This window comes from Cnephaeus nilssonii, assembly GCF_951640355.1.
Source record: "Cnephaeus nilssonii genome assembly, chromosome: 11".
In the NCBI taxonomy this organism is placed as follows: Eukaryota; Metazoa; Chordata; class Mammalia; order Chiroptera; family Vespertilionidae; genus Cnephaeus; species Cnephaeus nilssonii.
Window position 1 is genome coordinate 34,961,675 of NC_137082.1, and position 19,352 is coordinate 34,981,026.

General features: G+C 58.1%; 2 protein-coding genes across 2 annotated transcripts; one reads left to right on the forward strand and one right to left on the reverse strand.

The window, feature by feature from the left end:
- Positions 1-1,754: 1,754 nt before the first annotated feature.
- NECAB3 (N-terminal EF-hand calcium binding protein 3) lies at positions 1,755-19,281 on the reverse strand. The gene is made up of 13 exons (XM_079784330.1): positions 19,095-19,281; positions 17,238-17,262; positions 15,622-15,730; positions 14,129-14,154; positions 13,839-13,936; positions 6,187-6,329; positions 5,788-5,906; positions 5,580-5,659; positions 5,422-5,475; positions 4,808-4,920; positions 4,567-4,644; positions 4,006-4,097; positions 1,755-3,911 (listed from the first exon to the last, which is right to left on the reverse strand). Exons 1-13 carry the CDS (start codon positions 19,203-19,205, stop codon positions 3,883-3,885), a joined length of 1,077 nt encoding a protein of 358 aa, XP_079640456.1. The 5' UTR covers positions 19,206-19,281; the 3' UTR covers positions 1,755-3,882.
- Positions 10,086-13,729, forward strand: ACTL10 (actin like 10). The gene has a single exon (XM_079784331.1). It carries the CDS (start codon positions 11,721-11,723, stop codon positions 12,633-12,635), a length of 915 nt encoding a protein of 304 aa, XP_079640457.1. The 5' UTR covers positions 10,086-11,720; the 3' UTR covers positions 12,636-13,729.
- Positions 19,282-19,352: the final 71 nt, after the last annotated feature.

The following is a 19,352-nucleotide window of genomic DNA, read 5'->3' on the forward strand; positions in this document are numbered from 1 at the left end:
TCGTGGAGCTTCTATGTTTCTTCACCTGTAAACTGGGGGTGCTAATGATGCCTATATCATTGGGCTGCTGTGAAGTGAAATGTGATCAGATGCGAGTCGCCCTAGCACCCAGGAAGCCCCGTAAACAGAGGCTGCCAGACAACCTGCTTTTCTCTCTGCCAATGTGTGATTTTCAAGGATTCATCTTTGTCCCAGCATCCTGCCTGGACCGTGGTCTTACTCAAGTAGTATTTGTTTTGAGAATGACTTCGTGAAGTCCCACCGCATTCTCAGTTCCTGTTTCACCCCGTCAGAGGCTGTTAAGCGCACTAGGTGTGCATATTTCCCATTGAGAGCTGGAGGCCAGTGGCAGCCACCTAGACTCTCTCTAGCACCTGGCCAGTCCCCACCCAGGACAGGTTCGAATGTGTGCAGGTGAGTCACTAGCACAGGTGGGAGGCAGGTGCAGGGCGTAGATGAAAGGGTGGGGAGTGGCAGCTAGCAGGAGCCAGGAGCTCTACTAGCTTCGGTACTCTGACTATCCTTGGCCTGGGTATTATCACCAACCTGGGACATTTCACCATCCCCAGCACCTGCCACAAAGCAGGTGTCGGCTGTTGAAATGAGCTGCAGAGCCACCAAGAGCAGGGTGTTGAGGGCAAGGCTTGAGAAAGGTAACCCAGACCTGATGGCTTTGACCTGCTACATAAATAAAGGCTAAGATGATGTTTCTGTGGTGAGCAGGGGAGGGAAGGAGAACAAAGGCCAAGAGTAGGGGTGACTGAGGTCATGAATAGTCCAGCTCATCTGGAATGTTTTAGGGACAGGAAGCTGCACATACTGGGGATGGGGGCTGATTATAAGGGCCTTGAATGCCGAGTCAAGAAATCAAACTTGACCTTGATACTGAAGGCAGTAGGGGGCCATTGAAGGGTCTTGGTCAAGGGGTGTGGTCACCATGACAATGCTTTGAAAGCCCCTTCTGCTGTTCCATTATGGGGAATGGACTGTTAAGAGTGGAGTGGGGCCGAAACCGGTTTGGCTCAGTGGATGGAGCGCCGGCCTGCGGACTCAAAGGTCCCGGGTTCGATGCCGGTCAAGGGCATGTACCTTGGTTGTGGGCACATCCCCAGTAGGGGGTGTGCAAGAGGCAGCTGATCAATGTTTCTAACTCTATCCCTCTTCCTCTCTGTAAAAAATCAATAAAATATATTAAAAGTAAAAAGAGGGACGTTTAAAAAAAAAAAAAAAGAGTGGAGTGGGGACAAGAAGCCCAATGAAGAGGTTGGCATAGTCTTCCAGGCCAGAGACTGGAAGTGTGGCCAGGTGTGACTGGCCAGTGGGCTGAGGGACATTTCACCAATGTTTTGAATGCCCCAGGTCCTTGCTGGGTACAGGGGCATGGCCAAGAGACTGGAGATGGTGGCCAAGACTTGGGGGTAGGGGAATGGCAAGATGGAGATGGGGGCTTGCGAGAGTAAAGCAGTCCAGCCCCCCCACCCACCCACCCAGAAACTCCCATCTGGCAACCTCCTGGCTCACACCCTCTGGTCTGGCCCCCCTGGCTCACCTCCAATCCTTTACCCTCCAAGATCCACCTTCTGCTCCCTTTGCAGTATTCCCACTGCCTATCTGCCTGAACATCTGTCTGGAGACCCCTACTAACCTCTCACAGCTCAAAGCAAACATCACCATCTTCAAGAGGCCTTCCCTGACCCTCCCCAGCACCTCCAAGCCTTCAGCTAGGGAGGGACGACATAGCCCATCTTTTTTTTTTTTTTTTTTTAAGTATTAACTTTTACAACTCCACTGCAGAGAGAGGCAGGCAAGGGTGCAAAATTTAAGGAGACCCTTGAGAGGTGTGAGCTTGAGGATTTCAGTATCTGTGTTCTAACATGGCAATGGGAAGTTTTTTTGTTTTGTTTTGAGGATTTGCTGTTGCTGTTTTTGTGGAGGAAGCGGAAAAATTAGAACACAGAACAGAAAGCACAATTATTTATCCTAAGTGGGCTTCTTCTCTAACAAGGACACTGAAACCTCCTCAAGCCCACCCAGAGCTGTGGCTCAGGTGCTGGCAGCAATTTCTAGGAACCGCCAGGAGTCTGGGAAGTGGGGTGGCAGGAGGGCAGCCTGGCATAGCGCTGGCCAAGGAGTCACTGGGGAGAAACCTCAGGGAAGACCCTACCTGGAGTCCCAGTCCAGGTCATCTACCCTGAGCTGCCACCATCTGAGCTGTACCCAGCAAGGACCTGGCACCACTGGGCCATTCAGAACACTGGGGAAATGCCACTCGGCCCACTGGCCAGGCACACCTGGCTTACAGGCGGCCACGGCTTCCCAGGATGAAGCACTTTCGAGGCCCTGCCACCTCCCCGCCTTGGTGTCAGCCCGTTTTCCCTCCCCAGCTGCAGCCCACAGCTGGCTGCTTTCAGTTCAGGGAGGCAAGTTCTCTTCCCCTCAAAGCCTGAAAACTCCTCACCCAACACCCCCAGACAAGGTCGGAGGCCATCTTGTTCTTGTGGTGCCACATACCTCCCTTTAGAGCCCTCGTCAGTGTCAGTCATCACCCCCCATGCCCGCACCCCTCCCCCCAGATGGCTAGAAGGAAGGTTCCCCCAGAGGCTGGACAGACCAACTCGGCCTTTACTTCCCTGGAACTGCTCTATGTCGGGTGGCAGGGGTGGCCTGGAAGCGGGGGGGGGGGGGGGGGGGGGGGGGGGGAGGTTCTGACTGGGGACAGGTTTCACAGAACCCAACTATGCTATCTGGGACCCTGAGAAGGCTCTGTGCTCAGTCCCCAACTCCACTGCACACCCTTTTGGCAAAGTGGGGGAGGAGGGGGTGAAGCTAGAGCCCCCGTGGGCGGGGGTTGAAAGCATAAATCATACTCACTCCCAGAGCCAGGGCTTGTGGGCATGAGAGGACCCTGAATTGAGGAGACCTGGTCAGCAGCGATGAAGTTGCCACCGTCTGAGGCAGGGGAGCTTGAGATGGGAACAGGCTGATTTCTGAAGGAAGGCTTCCTGCCCCGAGCCTACGGTCAGAGATGCAAACCAGCCCCACAGTCCAGCTTTCTTGCTACGGGAGACAGGAGGCGACACCAGGAGTGACCACTGCCTTTATTGTCTCTCTGCTGGGGTTGTGGGCTGGGTTCAGGTTCAGAGGTATCTGGGGACAACAGGCGACTCTAGCCACAAATTATTGCTACTGGGCAAGGTCACCTTGGGGCTTCCCATAGTGTCCTGAGTGTGGGTGGGCATGGACATGCAAATTATATGCAAATGACATGCAAACCAACCCAGGATCTTCCAGGTGTCTCTGGTGCAGTGGAGGGTGCTGAAGAGTCAGAAGCTCGCAGCCCAGGAGGGTGGGGGGGGATATCCAGGTTTTTACCCCACAGTGCAGACAAACCCAGCTCAGCCTCAGGGGTCAAGGTTTGGGGTGGGGATGGGGATCCCTGAGCATCAGCCCTGGTTCTGTTGCTGGTTGAGGAAGAGCAGAACTTGGCCCCAAGACAGCGGGAAGAAAGCAGGCACCCACGGGGCAGCCAGACAGTCCAAGGCTCACGCGGAGAGGGAAGGGATCTGCCCTGGGTCACACAACCAGGCAGAGGCAGAGAGAACCAGAATCCAGGCCTTCTGAGTCAGGTAGAGGCCAGAGTGCCTCAGAGATCAAAGCTACAAACAATAAAATACACTGATAAATAAAGAAATAGAAAGCAAGCAGACCAGTCCCTGATCCCTGGACTGAGGACTCTCCACCAGCTGGTCTTGGAGGCCTCTGAGAGCCAGACTCCAGGTCTAGGAGCAGCAGCATCCTTGGTCTCGATGCTGAATTGACCGTCCAGAAGCTCCAGAAGGAGGCAGGCAGGGCCACAGGGTCCTTGACTAATGCAGGTCAGGATCAGTTATTATTCATAATCCACCAGGAGGCTGGGGGTCAGAGGTTGGGGATCAGAGGCCATAAGGGGTACACTGCCCCTCCTCAGGCCCCAAGGCTACAGAGAGGGTCAGGGCTTCAGCACACCTGGGAAGAACACAGTGGTGAGGGTGTCCGGAGCCCGCAGGTGGTCAATGAGGATGCGCTGGAAGGCCTTACTGCAGGCGGACTCCTGGTGCCTGGGGAGGGCCATGGAGTGGACTTGATCTTCCCCAAAGATCAATCCCACTCCAGTCCTGCTGCCTGGATTCAGATCCCAGTCCTTCCTCATACTATCTCTGAACCTTAGCTTTCTCTTCTGTGAAATGGGACAATAGTGTCTACTGTGCTAGATACTGTGAGGATTACATGAAGTAACACACAAGTGCTTGGCATAGGATGTGACACAATGGTGACGGTGTATATTCACTGAGCATCTTCTATGTACCTGGCTGTGTTCGGTTCTTTGCATATCATCTCATTCAGCTCAAATGAAGATGGAACTGTTATCACTCCCATTTTGGAAAGGAGGCCACTAGGGTACAGAGGGATTAAGTAATTCTTCTAGGTCACACAGCCAGTGAGTAGGAGAGGAGGATTTGGACCCAGGCCTGACTCACTCCAGGGCCCATACTCCATAAACATTAGTTGTTAGACCGCCATTCATACCTTCTCCAGGAGGCCTCATCCCGCCAGAACTCGTACAGGGTGAAGGAGGCATTGTCTAGCATCTTCTGAGCAGACACACTGTAGAGCCAAAGAGATGACCAGGCCAGGCCTGGGCTGCAACCACTGCTGCCCACCCAGGCAGGGGTATCTAATGGGAACCTTGGCCCAAAATGCTCAGCCCCTGTGTTCCTCCCTGCTCATTCCCCACCTTGGCCGGCCCACCAGGAGGCTAGGAACTCACTGCAGGCAATGGCTCTGGGCCCCTGTGAAGTCCACGTAGCAGTGCAGGGCCCGGGAGAAGTCCTGCAGGGCTTCTTCTGCCACGGGAACCTGCCTCTGGGACACGAGGATGTGCTGGCAAGAGAGGTGGCCCAGTCAGCCCGGGCAGCGCAGGACACAGACGACCGACTGGCTGAAGCCGCCAGGAGGGCCCCGCCCTGCTTGACTTGCATCAGACCTGGCCTACCCTGAGGTCGGGCTCCTGCCCCAACATCCCTGACTCCATCCTCCTCTCCCCATCACCAAGGGTGCTGCCTTGAAGCAGTCATTGTCTCTCCTGCAGTATGCCACCACTTCTTACTGACCCCTCCAGCCTCCGTCCACACTGCCCGACTCAGAAATGCAGAGAAGGGAAACTGATGCCCAGAGAGGGGCAGTGGTTTCTGTGGAGTCACAGAGCAAGGACCAGAACCCAGCACCTGCCTGCCAGGCCTGGGGGATGCGGGCTGGGCCAAAGCTGAGAAATCGGAGATGTGTGCAGGGCAGAGGCCGGGTGGGTAGCTGGCTCTGTGAGCGCCCTCACTTCGTGATACCCAGCCCCTGATACCCAGCTGCCTCTCCCTTTCCCAGACTCACCGAGTTGGGTCCCTTGGTAAGCTCCTCTTCGTGTAGGGGTTCCAGGAGGGGGGCCTGTGAGGGACACAGAGTGTGGGTCAGGCACCCAGCATGCGCCTATCTTGGGCAGATTCCAGGAAGGCCCACCCCCGTGGGGCACTGGCCACTCAGCTGCTCACCTTGCACTCGAGTTGGTCGATGAGCTCCTGGAGACGGTTAACCTGGAGCCGCCACTGCATCTCAGCCTCTGAACTCTGCCCTGGGGGAGCCCATGGGGGAATTCAGGCTGGGAGACCCCTCAGGATGAACTGAGGGGAGGTGGAGGAGCAGGCACTGGGGGCACTGCTTGGACCTCCTCAGCCAGCCCTCCCACCCACCACAGCACACCTGCGTCAGAGGAGCCAGGAGACCAGGTGGGTGACCGGCTGACGCTCCACAAGGCCCTGCGCCCTGCCCGCCGGCTGCCACGGGGCCTGCTCTGCACCTTCACTCTCTCTTCATCTGACCTAAGGGAAGGGGAGGCTCAGTGCACTGCCGGCAGACCCTCAGGGCCAAGGACTGGGGCCCCCCAAAAGGACCAGGCTTGGGTGGGGCAAGACAGGCATCTGGGGATATGAAGGCCCTAGCTTCAAAGCCAGCCAGCCTCTCACACCTCTTCGGCCTCCCTGCCCCAGAGCAGGTAGTCTGCTGGAACGACCCAATGCAGGAAAAGCTGAGGGACTCGAAATATGGAGATGCTGGGTCTTCATGAACTGGACCCGCAGGTCAACAGGGCTCCTCACATACCGTGGCCCACGGGTCTGGGCCTGGGCCTCCAGGGTCTCTGACGCCCCCTCCAGCGAGCTCTGCAGGGCTTGTAGCTGGCTCACTGTCTCCCGCAGTAGGAAGCGAGTCACAAACTGGTCCACCTTGGAGGCCCGCTCATACTCCTGGGGGCAGAGGGGACATAGTCAGCACCTCTGGGCTCCAAGTATATATTTCTGAAGGAGGAGCCATCCCCTGCTCCTCGTCCCTCCCCATCAGAGCCACAGTGGCACCGTAAAGAGGGCCTGCAGACCTGGCATAAGCAGGAGGGCACAGGGACTAGGAGCAGGGCCTGGCCTCCCTTCCAGGGAAGTATGAGGCCAACTTGTAAGGAGTTATCTGCCATTCTCTGGGCCCCAAGGCCCCTTCCATATTGGGGCTACCACCTTCAGCCAGTGAGGCCCCTGCACAGTTAGGCTGGGGTGGGGGGTTGCGGATAGGGCAGGTCATAGGATATCCAAAGACCTATTTTGACACGAGGCAAAATGATGGTGTGATATGGCCCCATACTCACCAGTTGGCCACAAAGTCACAGGCTATATACACTGAGTGGCCAGATTATTATGATCTCTGAACACATTATAATCTGGCCACTCAGTGTATATATATATATATATAGAGAGAGAGAGAGAGAGGCCCGGTGCATGAATTCGTGCATGGGTGGAGTCCAGCCAGCCTGGCCAGGGGGAGGGGACATGGGCGGTTGGCCAGCCTGCCTGCTGGTTGAACTCCTGGTCGAGGGAACAATTTGCATATTAGCCTTTTATTATATAGGATATACACTGAGTGGCCAGGTTATTATGTGTTCAGAGATCATAATAATCTGGCCACTCAATGTATGCATGCATGCATTCATTCACTCATCCATGTAACAGACATTTACTGAGTACCTTTTACTAGGAGCTGCAGACACAAGACAGCCAAGTTACTGTCCTAACACACACACCACAGCACTGAGCCCAACCTACATAACCAGCCTCCCTTTGCGCCTCCTAAAAAGGGCAGAGAGAGGCAGACCACGTGCCAGGCCCTCTGGAGCCATGGTCCAGGTGCCTGCTCTCCCTCTTCGAGGGGCCCCAGAGGCACCATCCATCAGGGGCTTTGCCTCCTGCCCATAGCCTGCCTCAGCTCAGCCATCAGGTGGACCCAGCTGGACCAGGCTTATGCGGAGACTTATGCGGAGAGGCAAGGACAGAGGGGAGGATGGGTGAGCTGAGGGTGAGCACCAAGGCTCACCTCCCCAACTCACTCAAACAGGCCAGTGGTTTCTGAGCTCTCTCTAGACTTCTGCCATGCTCTGAGCTCTCTAAAATCCTTCCAATAAAGTCCATTTGGGCTCTTAAAATGACTGAGCTCTCTAAAATCCTTCCAATAAAGTCCATTTGGTCACTTTCTGTTGCTTGCAACCAAAGAACCCAGCTGACACAAGCATCTAGTCTGTGCCAGGCCCTGTTCCAAGCAGAATTTCATTTAATCCTCATAACAAGTACAGAGACCATGATTGACCCCGTTTGCAGGTAAGAAGACCGAGGTCTAGAAGAGTTGATTACCTTGGCCAAGATCACACAACTAGTTAGGAACAGAGCCAGAATTCAAACTTAGGCCACAGAAATTCCTCTGTACTCATCACTAAGCGCCTTCATTATTGGACCCAGACCAATAATGAAACATTGCCTCATTTATGATCATTAGCCCTTTTACAGGCCGGAAATCACAGACAGAGTGAATGGAGCCACGATTCACCTGTGGGTTCTGTGAGATGCTCAGAGCCTGGAGCTGGTGAGGTCGACCAATGAGGTCACAAAGTGGCCTCTCTGGGACAATGCTAGGGCAGGGGTCCCCTGGCCAGAGGGCAGGGCAGAGCAGCATGGGCCGTGGACCCAGTGTTAACCAGTCCTGCCATGGGAAACAACAGTTCCCACAAAAGGACCAAAGTGCCCACGCAGGTTGGCAAGAAGAGGCCACCCGATATGCACAAGGCCCTGGGGAAACAGCAGTTCTTCAGCCACTTCCGGCAGAAGCCAGGCGTACGTAGCGGGTGGGAGGGGGCAGGGGAACATGGACAGATGGGCAGGCGGGGATGCTGGGAGTGTAGGCCTTGTGGTCCAAAGTCCTAGGGCCATGGACTAGGAGGTTAGAGAATCCCTCCTGAGGGGGAGGGTCCCAGAAACGCACTGGGTATGGATGGGGTCCTAAAAGCCCAGAAGAGAGGGTAGGGATTCCAGAGACCAGGAGATGGATGGGACTTGGGAGTCGGAAGGGTGGGCAGAAGGGGATTCTTACAACCTGGATGGATCCATGGGTGGAGGTCCCAGCATGATTGGCATCTCTGGGATAGGAGCACCAAGGGTTTCCTTATGCCCCCTTTCCACCCCCTCGCCTCAAAACATGCTACTTTCCCCCTCAAGTGGGCAGACAGGGATCCCAGAACGGTGGTCTCAGGTCAGCCTGGGTGGGTAAGGGTTTCCGAGAGAGGCGGGGGTGCCTGGTGATGGAGCAGAGTGGGGATCCCCCTCCCGGGCATGGAAGGATGGCGGGGTCCCGGAAACGTAGAGGGCATGGTCTTGGTAGATAGGACCAGGGCGGGTCAGGGTCCCCAGGAAGAGGGCGGGCCACACTTTTCCCTCACCCGCTGCCCCACCCCCAGACCAAGATCGTGCTGCTTTTCTCCACGGACGAGCGGCGGCAGCTAGCGGAGGCGGCGGTGGGCCCGGTCGCATGGCCCGGGCAGCCGAGCGAGGAGTCGGTGGGCGTCCTGGTGGGCTCCCTGGCGGCGGCGCCCCCCAGGATGCGCGGAGCAGGCGACGGCGCCCAGTGGCACGAGGGCGCGCGTGCGGGAGCCCGAGATGATCCCGGCCGCCGGCGCGCGGCGGAGGGAGGCGGGGCTCCGCGCAGCGGGCGGGGCCGGGGGCGGGGCCGGGGGCGGGGCCGCGCGGGGCTGGCAGTGGCTCCGCGCAGCGCCTGGTGATCAGCAGCGTTTCCGACCCCATCCAGGAGCATCCGTGCAAGCGGCCCCACGACCCCCGGCCCCGACCCAATAAAGAGCGCATAGCAACCCTGGCTCCGGCTCGCTCTGTCTGACGTGTCTGGCGCGAGAGCGAGACCGGGATGAACAGCTTGAGCAATGGCCACAGTCGGGAGCCAACTGTTTTCCCTTCCTCGTGACCCAAAAGTTAGAACCCCTGCCCCCGGGGAGGGGACATCCTACCACAGTGGAGAAGGGAGGATGTTCCCCTTCCCCCCACAACTCGAGGCCTGGGTCAGGCCTTGCCGGGTCTGCAGACCCAAGGGAGGTGAGCTTGAGCAAACCCAGGCTTGGCCACACCAGGAGGGGCTTGCTTCAGCTGAGCATGGCATCTCCAGGTCCCCAGCCTTCACAAGTCCTCCTTAGGCAGAGCCACGGTCCCAGGCAAAGAGCCAACACCGGGAGGAGAACTGTGAGGGTCCTACTGAGAGCAGAGGTGGGGCTGAGACTCACTGTCTGCCTCCGAGAGGACCCGGGAGCGGCTCTTGACCCTTCACTGCTATCCCTGCTTGGTAACCCACCGGGGAACTTAGTCACTTGTCTCCCAACCTACACTGTTCCATCCTCTCTCCACACGGCAGCCAAAGGCTTCTTCAAAATCACTACCTGTCGGGCAGTTCACTTTGCTCATAAGCTCGCACGGGTTCCCCACTGCCCACAGGGAAACACCCAAACCTATTACTGGGATTCGCATGCCCAACCCCCAACCTACCTTCCTCTCTAGGGCTTCTCAGTGACTTCTACCCTCACCCCTGCTCTGGCTATCTTGCCCCTTGTGGTCTCCAAATTGAGGCTCACCTCCCTAACTCACCCACGAGAGGTCCAGCACGTGCTGTGTGCAGCTGCCTCTCTTCACTGTCCTGGTCCCACACCTGGTCCCGAACCTAGAGCCTCCCCCGCCCTTCGAACCGGCAGCCTGCTTTCCACGGGCAACCAACCTCAGAACGGCGTTCGGGGCAGAGGCAGCAGGTGCAGGTCCCAGCTCATGAGAGCCACCGGCCCAGCTTCTGCTGAAGATGTGCTTCCGTTCCTGTCGGGGGCTCCTCCACGTTGCCTGCCTCGTGCTGGAGGTTTCAGGGCCCATAGCACCGCCCCTGCTGCTGGTAGAACTGACCCTTCCCTGCCATCCACAGAATTACAATCAGAGTAACCACGTCCCTCCGTGTGGCGACACCTCCTGGCCATAAGCCCCGGGGCCTATCAGCCCCTTCCCTGGGACAGTAATTCAGGGGCCACAAGGGAACACGCACGGGCTGAAGCCGATCTTCAGAAGAATAAACACTCACACAGGGACAGTGCACATCCTGGGTTCCCTGCAGTCAGGCCCTGCTTCCATCAGCGCCTGAAACCTGCTTTCACCTTTGCCTTTGGTATCCATCGTACATACAAGACCCTTGTAATAAAATCCTTATTTCAGCTTACACACTCGTGAGTGGGTCTGCAACTTGCCACCAAAATGGTCCTAAAGAGAATGAGACTCTGCAGAGACCAGGAGTGGCCTCTTTCCTGCGTATGGAGGTTTCTACCGTTCGGAGGAAGAAACGGAGCTCAGGAAGATTAGGACTTGCTTGCTGAGTGAGTCAGCTTCAGAGCTGAGTCACAAACTCGGGCCCACAGGAGTCCATAGGTGGAGGTCCCTGATGCCTGGGCCCCTCAAGGATGAGCACACAGGTACTTCAGAGTGGCTGTCGGTCTGTGATGAAGGGCTTTCTCTTCAGCATTGGAGGGGGAGGAGCCCTCCATTTGGCCAGAGTAGATCTGATCATCTGAAGTGGTTTGGGGAAGGAATCATTGATTGTGCTGGGCAGTAGCAGCCAGACTCCTGGATGCCCAATTCACTGCCCCTGACCCTGCCCTAGGAGAGAGGAGGGGTCCAGGGTGTTTTCATTGGGGGGGGAGGGCCTGCGGAAGCACAGCAGGTGCTGAGGACTGAGGTCACAATTAGTCGGATCCAAGTTCTTTTCCTTCTCTGATGACCCCCTCCCATCTCCACAACCAGGAACTACTTCTGTCAAGCCCAGGTGAGAGGTCCAAGACACTGCCTGGGCCTGGACTTCTGGGTTCCCAAGGAGCCAAGAGCTGAAAAGAGACATCCACTCTGGGCAGAAAAAGCGGTGCCAGAAATTGGGAAAGTCGTTATCTAGTCCGTTAAGGTAGGGATTTAGTCCCAGGGCACAGAGTCAAGAGCCGAAAGGCGGGCCTCCATCTCGGCCAGTGGGGACAGAACCGCCCCTGGGAGCGCAGCTGAGCCCGGAAGGTGGCGTCGGTGTCGGGGAGGCGCCGGGCCCGGCCGCCCCCGCTGGGCCGCATCGCAGTGGTGGTGGACCAGGGATCCGGCTTCACCAAGGCGGGCTTCGCGGGCGAGAGCCAGCCGCGTCTGGTGTTGAAGAGCTCCAGCCTCGTGCCCAGCTGGGACCAGCCCGTGCTGTCGGGGGTGCTGGGCTGTGAGCTGGTGGGGGGCGTGGAGCGGGCGCACCCCATCAAGCATGGCATGGTGGTGGACTGGGAGGCGCTGGAGGGGCTCTGGGAGCGCCTGCTGGTAGGCGGTCTGCGGGTGCGCCCAGAGCAGTGGCCGGTGCTGGTGAGCGACTCGCCCTCGGCGCCACCCTCAAGCCGCGAGAGGGTAGCAGAGCTGCTGTTCGAGGCCCTGGCAGTGCCCGCGTGCCACATGGCCAGCACTGCGGTGTTGGCTGTCTGCTCCACCGGCGCCTTCAGCGGGCTGGCTGTGGAGGCAGGAGCGGGGGTATGCCACGCCACTCCCATCTATGCGGGCCACTCGTGGCACGAGGCCACCTTCCGGCTGGAGGTGGCCGGCACCACCCTCTCGCGCTACCTGCGGGATCTGCTGGTGGCGGCGTGCCCGGACCTACTGCTGCAGACCCTCCCCCGAAAGGCCGTCACACAGCTCAAGAAGCGCTGCTGCTACGTCTCCCTGGACTTTGAGGGTGACCTCCATAACCCTGCCCGCCACCATCCAGCCAGGTTCCGCTTGGGCAATGGATGCTCCGTCTACCTCAGCAGCGAGCGCTTCCGCTGCCCTGAACCCATCTTTCAGCCTGCTCTGCTAGGCCACTCTGAGCCGGGACTGTCGACACTGGCCTTCTGGGCACTGCAGAAGGTGCCTGAGACGCTGCGGAGAAGGCTGGCCGACACTGTGGTGCTGGCCGGTGGCTCCACGCTTTTCCCCGGTTTCACTGAGCGCCTGGAGATGGAGCTGCTGGCGCAGTGCCAGCAGCACGGCTACGGGGCCCTGCGGCCACACTTGGTGGTCAAGCCTGGGCGAGGAACAGCAGTGTGGACAGGTGGCTCCATGGTGGCTTCTCTGCACAACTTCCAACGCCAGTGGATGACCCGGGCCATGTACCATGAGTGCGGCTCCAGGCTGGTGCACGAAGTCTTCCACTGAGGCACAGTGGACCAGGAGGGGTGGTGCCCCCGCGGGCTGCAGGGGCAGAGGCTTAGCGGGCTAAGCGGGAGCTCTATCAGAGGCACCCAGTGCCAGATAAAGGTATCGGGTGACCGGAGCTCGCAGAGTCATTGTGTGGTGATGGGTCACCTCCTCTCCGTTTCTGGGCCAGGAGGAGGTGGTCTGGGGCCCTCGCTGGAACCTGCAGTTTGAATTCCCCTAACTGCTCCAGCTGCCCACGCCCAGGGCCCTGTCTCCATGGCAATAAGGAAGCTGATGCCCACACGTGTACAGGCCACAGATACAGAAGTTGCCACAATACGCCAACCCCAAATGGTACAGTACCATTCAGACTCCCATCCCATGCCAGACCCCCAAGGGTGACCCTTTGAAAAGCTACTAAATCCCATGTGAAAGCAACCAGAGGGGAAGCACTGTCCTCCACTGGCCGAGGGTGTCAGCTTCCCCTTCTACAGAAGAATCAGGCACAAGGAAAGCCAGGCTTGCTCACTGCCCCCTCCCTGCCCCCTCATTAAAGCTATGGGACAAAGGGAAGTGCAGACATCTCTTAAAAGGAACACACAAAGGCATGGGCGGCGTGCGGGTTTTTGAAGTCACCACACAGAGGCCTGGAGCCCTGGCTGTGAGCACAGTTTCTGCTTGCGCACACACGTCCACACGTGCGCACACATGTGGGTGAGCACTTGCTGAATACTCCCTACCGCCCTCAGGCCAAGCTCCACCCCCACGAGGCTCTGCACACCAGCCTGGGCCTGTGGACACACGTGCAAGCACACCGCACCCCCAACCCATCCCTACCGAGTCCTAGGCGCAAAACCCCACAATAGTTAGGTCTGGCCAATAGTAAAACACAGTAGTAGCAGCAGCTCCAGGGATTAGGCACTTACTATGTGCCAGGCAGAGTTCTGAGTGCTGGGGAGAGAGAAGAAAACAAAAATCCCTGCCTTCATTCCCATTCACTTGTCACAGCGTATGGAGGCAGGCTCTGGTTTTACCCCAGCTTACAGACGAGGGAACTGAGGCCCAGAGAGGGGAAGGTACACAAACAGAAAGTGGGAGAGCCAAGATTTGAACCCAGCCCTCTAGCTCAACCGCCTAAGCCAGTGGAGGCTCCCACAGCACGGCAGACCCCCTGAACTCATTTGGGGCCCTACACCCATCAGAACAGCTCCTTTCACTCACCAGCTTGGTGGTGTCCATGGCAGTGAGCACTGCACGGTTCAGGGACTCCAGCGCAGCCAGCACAGGCCTGTAGACACCCAGGTGTTCCGAGAAGTAGTCTGCGGGCAGAGAGGGTGCTCGAAGGTTCCCGCCCTGCCCCCACCTACCCAACAGGGAATCCCTCAACAGCCAACCAGCCTCCTATGCGGAACTCAGCCCATCCTACTCTATCAGGAGACCAGCAACAGCCCCTCACCACACCCATCCGTCCAGAGGTGCCAGGAGACAAGAGCTGCGGTGCGCTTACTCACCACACAGTTTCTCGGTTTCCAAATTGCTGCAGAGAGAAGAGAAGGAGCCCTTCAGACCCTCACATCTGAGCCCGGTGAACCGGGACTTTGAAGCGCAGCCAGCACAGGCCTGTTTCTCCCCCGCCCCACCCAGCTTAGCCTGACAACGAGGCAACGCCTGACTCCACCCCAGGTTAAGCTGCTCAGTGGGCAGAGGCTGTGGGGCGGGGGTTGGGGGGCGGGGGGTGGGTGGGAGGGAGCAAGGATACTACTGCCCCATCAAACACTCTCTGAGGGCAGAAACTCACACCCACTCTCGGCCTCCAAGGAAATTTCAGGCCGAGAGAGACTGACGTGGACACAGGCCAGAGAGGAGTGGTCAGAGCTGGGAAGGGGAAGCCAAGGCGGGGAACATTCAGAGAAGGCACGGGGTATTACTTGGTAGGTCAGGGAGGGCTTCCTATGGGAGGGGCTGCCTATGTCAGGCCTTGAAGGACAAGGAATTTGACTGGAGTGTCTGGTGGTGAGGTGCAGGGGGGTGCAGACAAAGGGTCCAGCCCAGTCCTCAGAATGTATTCTTTTTTTTGCTGTTAATCCTCACCTGGAGGTATTTTTTCAATTGATTTAGGGAGAGTAGAAGGGCAGGGAAGAGACAGAGAGAGAGAAACATCAATGTGAGAGAGAAACAACTATTGGTTGCCTCCCAATGGGATTCGCAAGCCCAACCCCCAACCTACCTTCCTCTCTAGGGCTTCTCAGTGACTTCTACCCTCACCCCTGCTCCGGCTATCTTGCCCCTTGTGGTCTCCAAATCGAGGCTCACCTCCCTAACTCACCCACGAGAGGTCCATGTGCTGTGTGCGGCTGCTTCTCTTCACTGTCCTGGTCCCAAACCTGGTCCCGAAATAGAGCCTCCCCAGCCCTTCGAATATGTACCCCGACAGGGCCAGGGATCGAGACTGTAACCTAGGTACCTGCCCTTGATCGGAATCGAATTTGTGACCCTTCAGTCCGCAAGCCAACGTTCTAACCACTGAGTAAACCCAGCTAGGGCGCTCACAACTCATTCTCAGGAGATGAGGGGAGAAGGGAGTGAGAGGGCGGGACAGCTGCGTATGTGTCGCTCCCATGTGAGGCAGCAGGGCAAGGAAAGCACGCAAACCCGTGCTACGGCTTGCGGATGTGGGAGCACACGTGGGGTGGTATGTGCGTGTTCATGTACCTGCGTCCCTGGGTGGGAGCAGGCAGGCCCCAGCTGTCCCCAGGCATCCCCAGGAAGCAGGAATGGCGAGGGGGGCACCTGTGGGCTGAGCCACCGATGGTGACTCAGGTCTGGCTATTTTAAGGTCCTAGCTGGAGTGTGATGGGCAAGGCTGAGGCTAGGGAGGCAGCGAGTGGGTGGGTGAAACTTGGCACTGAGCCCTGACACCCCTCCCCTACATCCCCTCTTCGGTCCTCTGTCCTCCATAAGGAACCATCTACCCACGGCTCTTCCATCTCCCCCTTGTACTCACTCAGTGGAACGCCCATCAATGCCGCTGAACAGCTCCCGAAGCTCCCCAGCGCTGAGAACCCCATCAGCAAAGTAATTCTGGAATTCCTCAAATGAGAGCTTACCATCATCTGGTGGGTGGACAGGGAACAGAGTCGATATCCCTGACCCCTGGCTGCACCCCTGCCACCAGGCCCAGGCCCCCCAAAGGCCTCACAGCATATCACACCCACCAGCCAGGTGGAATGCGATTCTGAGCTTGGTTGGGGGCCTGGCTGTTGGGGACAAAAGAGCAGGAGCCCCTAGAGAGGCCCTCTGAAGGCGACAGGGACCACTGTGCATGTACCCGAGGCGGGCATTACACATATGGCCCTGGGTAGGGACTCAATAAACGTTTGCCAAATGGAGAAGCAAATGAACAGCCCGGGACACAGCCTGATCATGGCAGGGCCTCGATGTCACTTGGAGGACTTGAGGGCTGAGAGTCGCCTCACATGCCGGCAGCCCGGCCCCAGGAGGAGGACAGCCTTTGTGCTGTGAACGCAGGCCCTTCCCAGAGAAGCCACAGGGAGGCTGATGAGACCTTCTCCAGGGCTGGGCCCCCGTAAGCAGCAGCAGACTGGCTCCGGAGTGAATAACCTCCCGTCCCCGGGGGCATGTAGCAAAGGCTGAGAGCACTTGAGTGGGGCGGCCCAAGACACTGGGGAGCTGGCCTGTCAGGTCTCTAAGCAGGGGGATCGGACAGAATGCCCTGATCCAAATGAGACTATGCGTCCTGATCAATGGATTGGGACAAATGGTCTCTACCAGTTTGAAGAGACCTAAAGAGAAGGGCCAGAGGGTAGGGACACGATCCTATTTCAAGGAGGCTGAAACACAAGCAGGTCTGAAGAGCCAGATGGAAGTGAGGTCAAGGCTGAGTGGCTGCCTCAGCTCAGATCCTCGCCTGGCCAATCAGGGTACAGTGGGCTGTTCTGGGTCACCTACGGGCAATCACCTGCCTGCAGGGTCCCCTGCTTTACTTTCAAGGTTTTCCTAGACCTGGGTCTGTGACTGCCCAGGACCGGGGCAGAAGGAGCTGATTCCCTGGAGCCAGCTTTATCATGCCCAGGCCCTCCTGACCCGGATAGTTGGTCATATGGAAAGCGACTGAACCCACTAAAAATCTAAGAGTGAAAGTCCCCACAGGGCCTCATCCCCATTAGCCCACATTTCCCAGCCTCTCACACAGGGAGCCTGGGACCAAGCATCATGCAGACCTGGGTTAGAGGAAGTGTGACCTCAGGCAACCTGCCTTACCTCTCTGGGCCCCTGTTCCTTTGTTTGTGAAATGGGGTAAAAATCACAGTCATATACAGGAAGGTACAGGTACCTATCCCTGTGCCAGGGCACTGCATGAAAGCAAGCCTCTACTTTCAGCCTCTGGCTAAACTACATTCCCTCCACTCTCCATCCTGCCAAACTTGGCTCAAAATAGCACTTCCTCCAGGAAGGATGCCTTGATTGATTCTCTTGCTTTGGGTCCCCCCAAAGTTTTCTCCATTCTACACTGTGCCGCCAAGCCCCCAACCCTCCCAAGCCTCCATGATGTCCCCCACTGTTCCTCCCACTGTGGGGCCCAGGGAAAGCCACACTCACCATTCTTGTCTGCTCTGCGGAAAACCTAGAGGACAAAGAGGCATGGATGGGAGCTGTGAGTGGAGTCTGGGAGGTAAGAGGCCCCTGCCCACCTTGACAGGGCCCCAGCGGGCCAGCCTGCCCCCCTGCCTAGCCTTCCCTCCTGCCCAGCCTGGTCCCAACTGCCTGCCCAGCTCAGCTCAGCCCTACAGGAGCTTTTCAATGAGGGGGGCAGAGGAAGAGCACACAGCAGGTCCAACTGCTTGCTCACTTTTCCTGCGGGGCTTGGCTTCGTGGGGGGTGCTCCAGGCCAGCTCCTTGCACCCCCACCTCCCACACTGAGTATATCCTGATTTCTATCTGATGCATCAGCCCTTGGCAGAGTCCCAGCTTGAGGAAGATGGGGAAATGGGCCAAGATGCGGCCTGAGAATCCTGGACAACTGTCCCAGACTGAACCCCCAAATCTGCTGTGGGCCATGGTCCATCCCAGATTCTGCCCACTCTCGGCTATTTCCTTGTGTGCTGGTCCTTCCTTTGCCGGTCTCAGTTTTAGCCCTAGGACCTGACGGAGCAGACTGGGGTTAACCCTTCCAGGACTGGGGCTTCCTATGAGGCCAACTCATTGTGTGTGTGTGTGTGTGTGTGTGTGTGTGTGTGTGTGTGAGAAGCAGAGATGAAGGGCAACAGAGGCAGGTAAACAGAAAGGCACAGAGACTCCAGACCACCTAAAGCAGCCCAGCAAAGGGGGCCAGCCGCCTGGCAAGGAGAGGCAGGCCAAAGCCTGGACAGAGAGCCCCTAGCCGCTCTGAGTTCTCAGTGTCACCCGCCTCGGGCTGTTTTCTCAGTATCGGTGAGTCTCAGGAATAAATCTAACTACTAGTCGGAAGTCTCAGAGGTCTGCCACTGGCTTGAGGTCACAGCAGCCCAGCATAGCCTGGTTGGGGCAGATGGAGATACCGGGGGAGGGGGTATAAGAGTGCTAAGCTGGGAATGAGGACACCTGGGGCCACACCCTAGCATGCCCCTGTCTCCATGTGTGATCTTAGACATGCCCCTAACCCCTCAGGCCTCATTTTTTCCATCTAGGAAACGGGAGGGTCAGTCCCTTCCAGCCAAGAGGACTGTGGTCAAGGTGCTGAGTCACTGGGGGCCGTGGGGAAGGGACAGGAGCACAGCCTTTCCCACAGGCCAGGGCCTCTGGGAGCAGGAGCATGGAGGGGACCAGGTGGGACTGAGCACGGGCTGAAAGGTGGGGGAGGGGGCTCAGGGCAGTGACTAAGGCCAGGCTACTCCACGCTGGTGCCCCTGGGGCCTGCAGACCACCTGCCACCCACAAGAGGTGTACAGACCTCAGAGGATGACTTTGGGCAACACTGACCAACGGTGGGAGCCACGGCCCCGGGTCAGGTCTAACTCTGGGGTCACACTGGGTCTTACTCCTCCAGGCCCCCTTGCTGGATCAGCCCATCCAGGGGCTGCCATCGAGGGGCAGTGCACCTGCTCCGGGACCAAGTGTTGGTAGTCTTACCCCACCAGACACACAGATGGGGTGGGTGCGGGGGAGAGGAGGGGAGGCAGTGTCACTGAACCAGAGACAAGGAGGTGAGCAAGAATGAGACAGAGAACAGGCAACAAAGGCAATGAGATAAAGAAGGGAGACATGGAAACAGAGGCAGCAGGATCAGAGAAAGAGAATGAGAGAGACAGAAACCCAGAGACAGAGGCAGGGCCCCAAACCAACCTGGTGGGGAGACACCCAGAGGCAGGGGCAAGGAGAGAGAGAGAGCCCAGCGAGACACAAGGAGATAGACCTGGAGAGACACTGCCAACCCCCAGGGCCAGGAGAGCCGACGCCCCCTGCCCCCTCCCGACTCACATCCTGGAAGAGCGCGTGTCCCGCGGAACCGGTGGCTGGCGTGGGGGACCGCGGGGGCTGGGGCGCGGGCTGCCGGACCAGGCACACGGTGAGCAGCCCCGCGCACGCCATGGCGCCGCCGCCGGCTCTGGCTGGGCTGAGGCTGCGGCTCGAACGCCACGGCTGCGGCCAGGGATTGGAGATTGGGGAGATTGGGAGGGGGCGCCCGCCTATGGGCGCCGGCGCACACGCCGAGGGCCCCACCCCACAGCCCCGCCC

What these genes read in the sequence shown, in the direction of transcription:
- ACTL10 (XM_079784331.1), top strand. Translation starts at nt 11,721, where the DNA reads ATGGTGGTGGACTGGGAGGCGCTGGAGGGGCTCTGGGAGCGCCTGCTG.
- NECAB3 (XM_079784330.1), bottom strand. Translation starts at nt 19,205, where the DNA reads ATGGCGTGCGCGGGGCTGCTCACCGTGTGCCTGGTCCGGCAGCCCGCG. An exon ending in CCGCAGAGCAGACAAGAATG is followed by an intron (nt 15,731 to 17,237) that starts GTGAGTGTGGCT and finishes TCCACCCACCAG; the next exon opens with ATGATGGTAAGCTCTCATTT. An exon ending in ATTGATGGGCGTTCCACTGA is followed by an intron (nt 14,155 to 15,621) that starts GTGAGTACAAGG and finishes TTCTCTCTGCAG; the next exon opens with CAATTTGGAAACCGAGAAAC.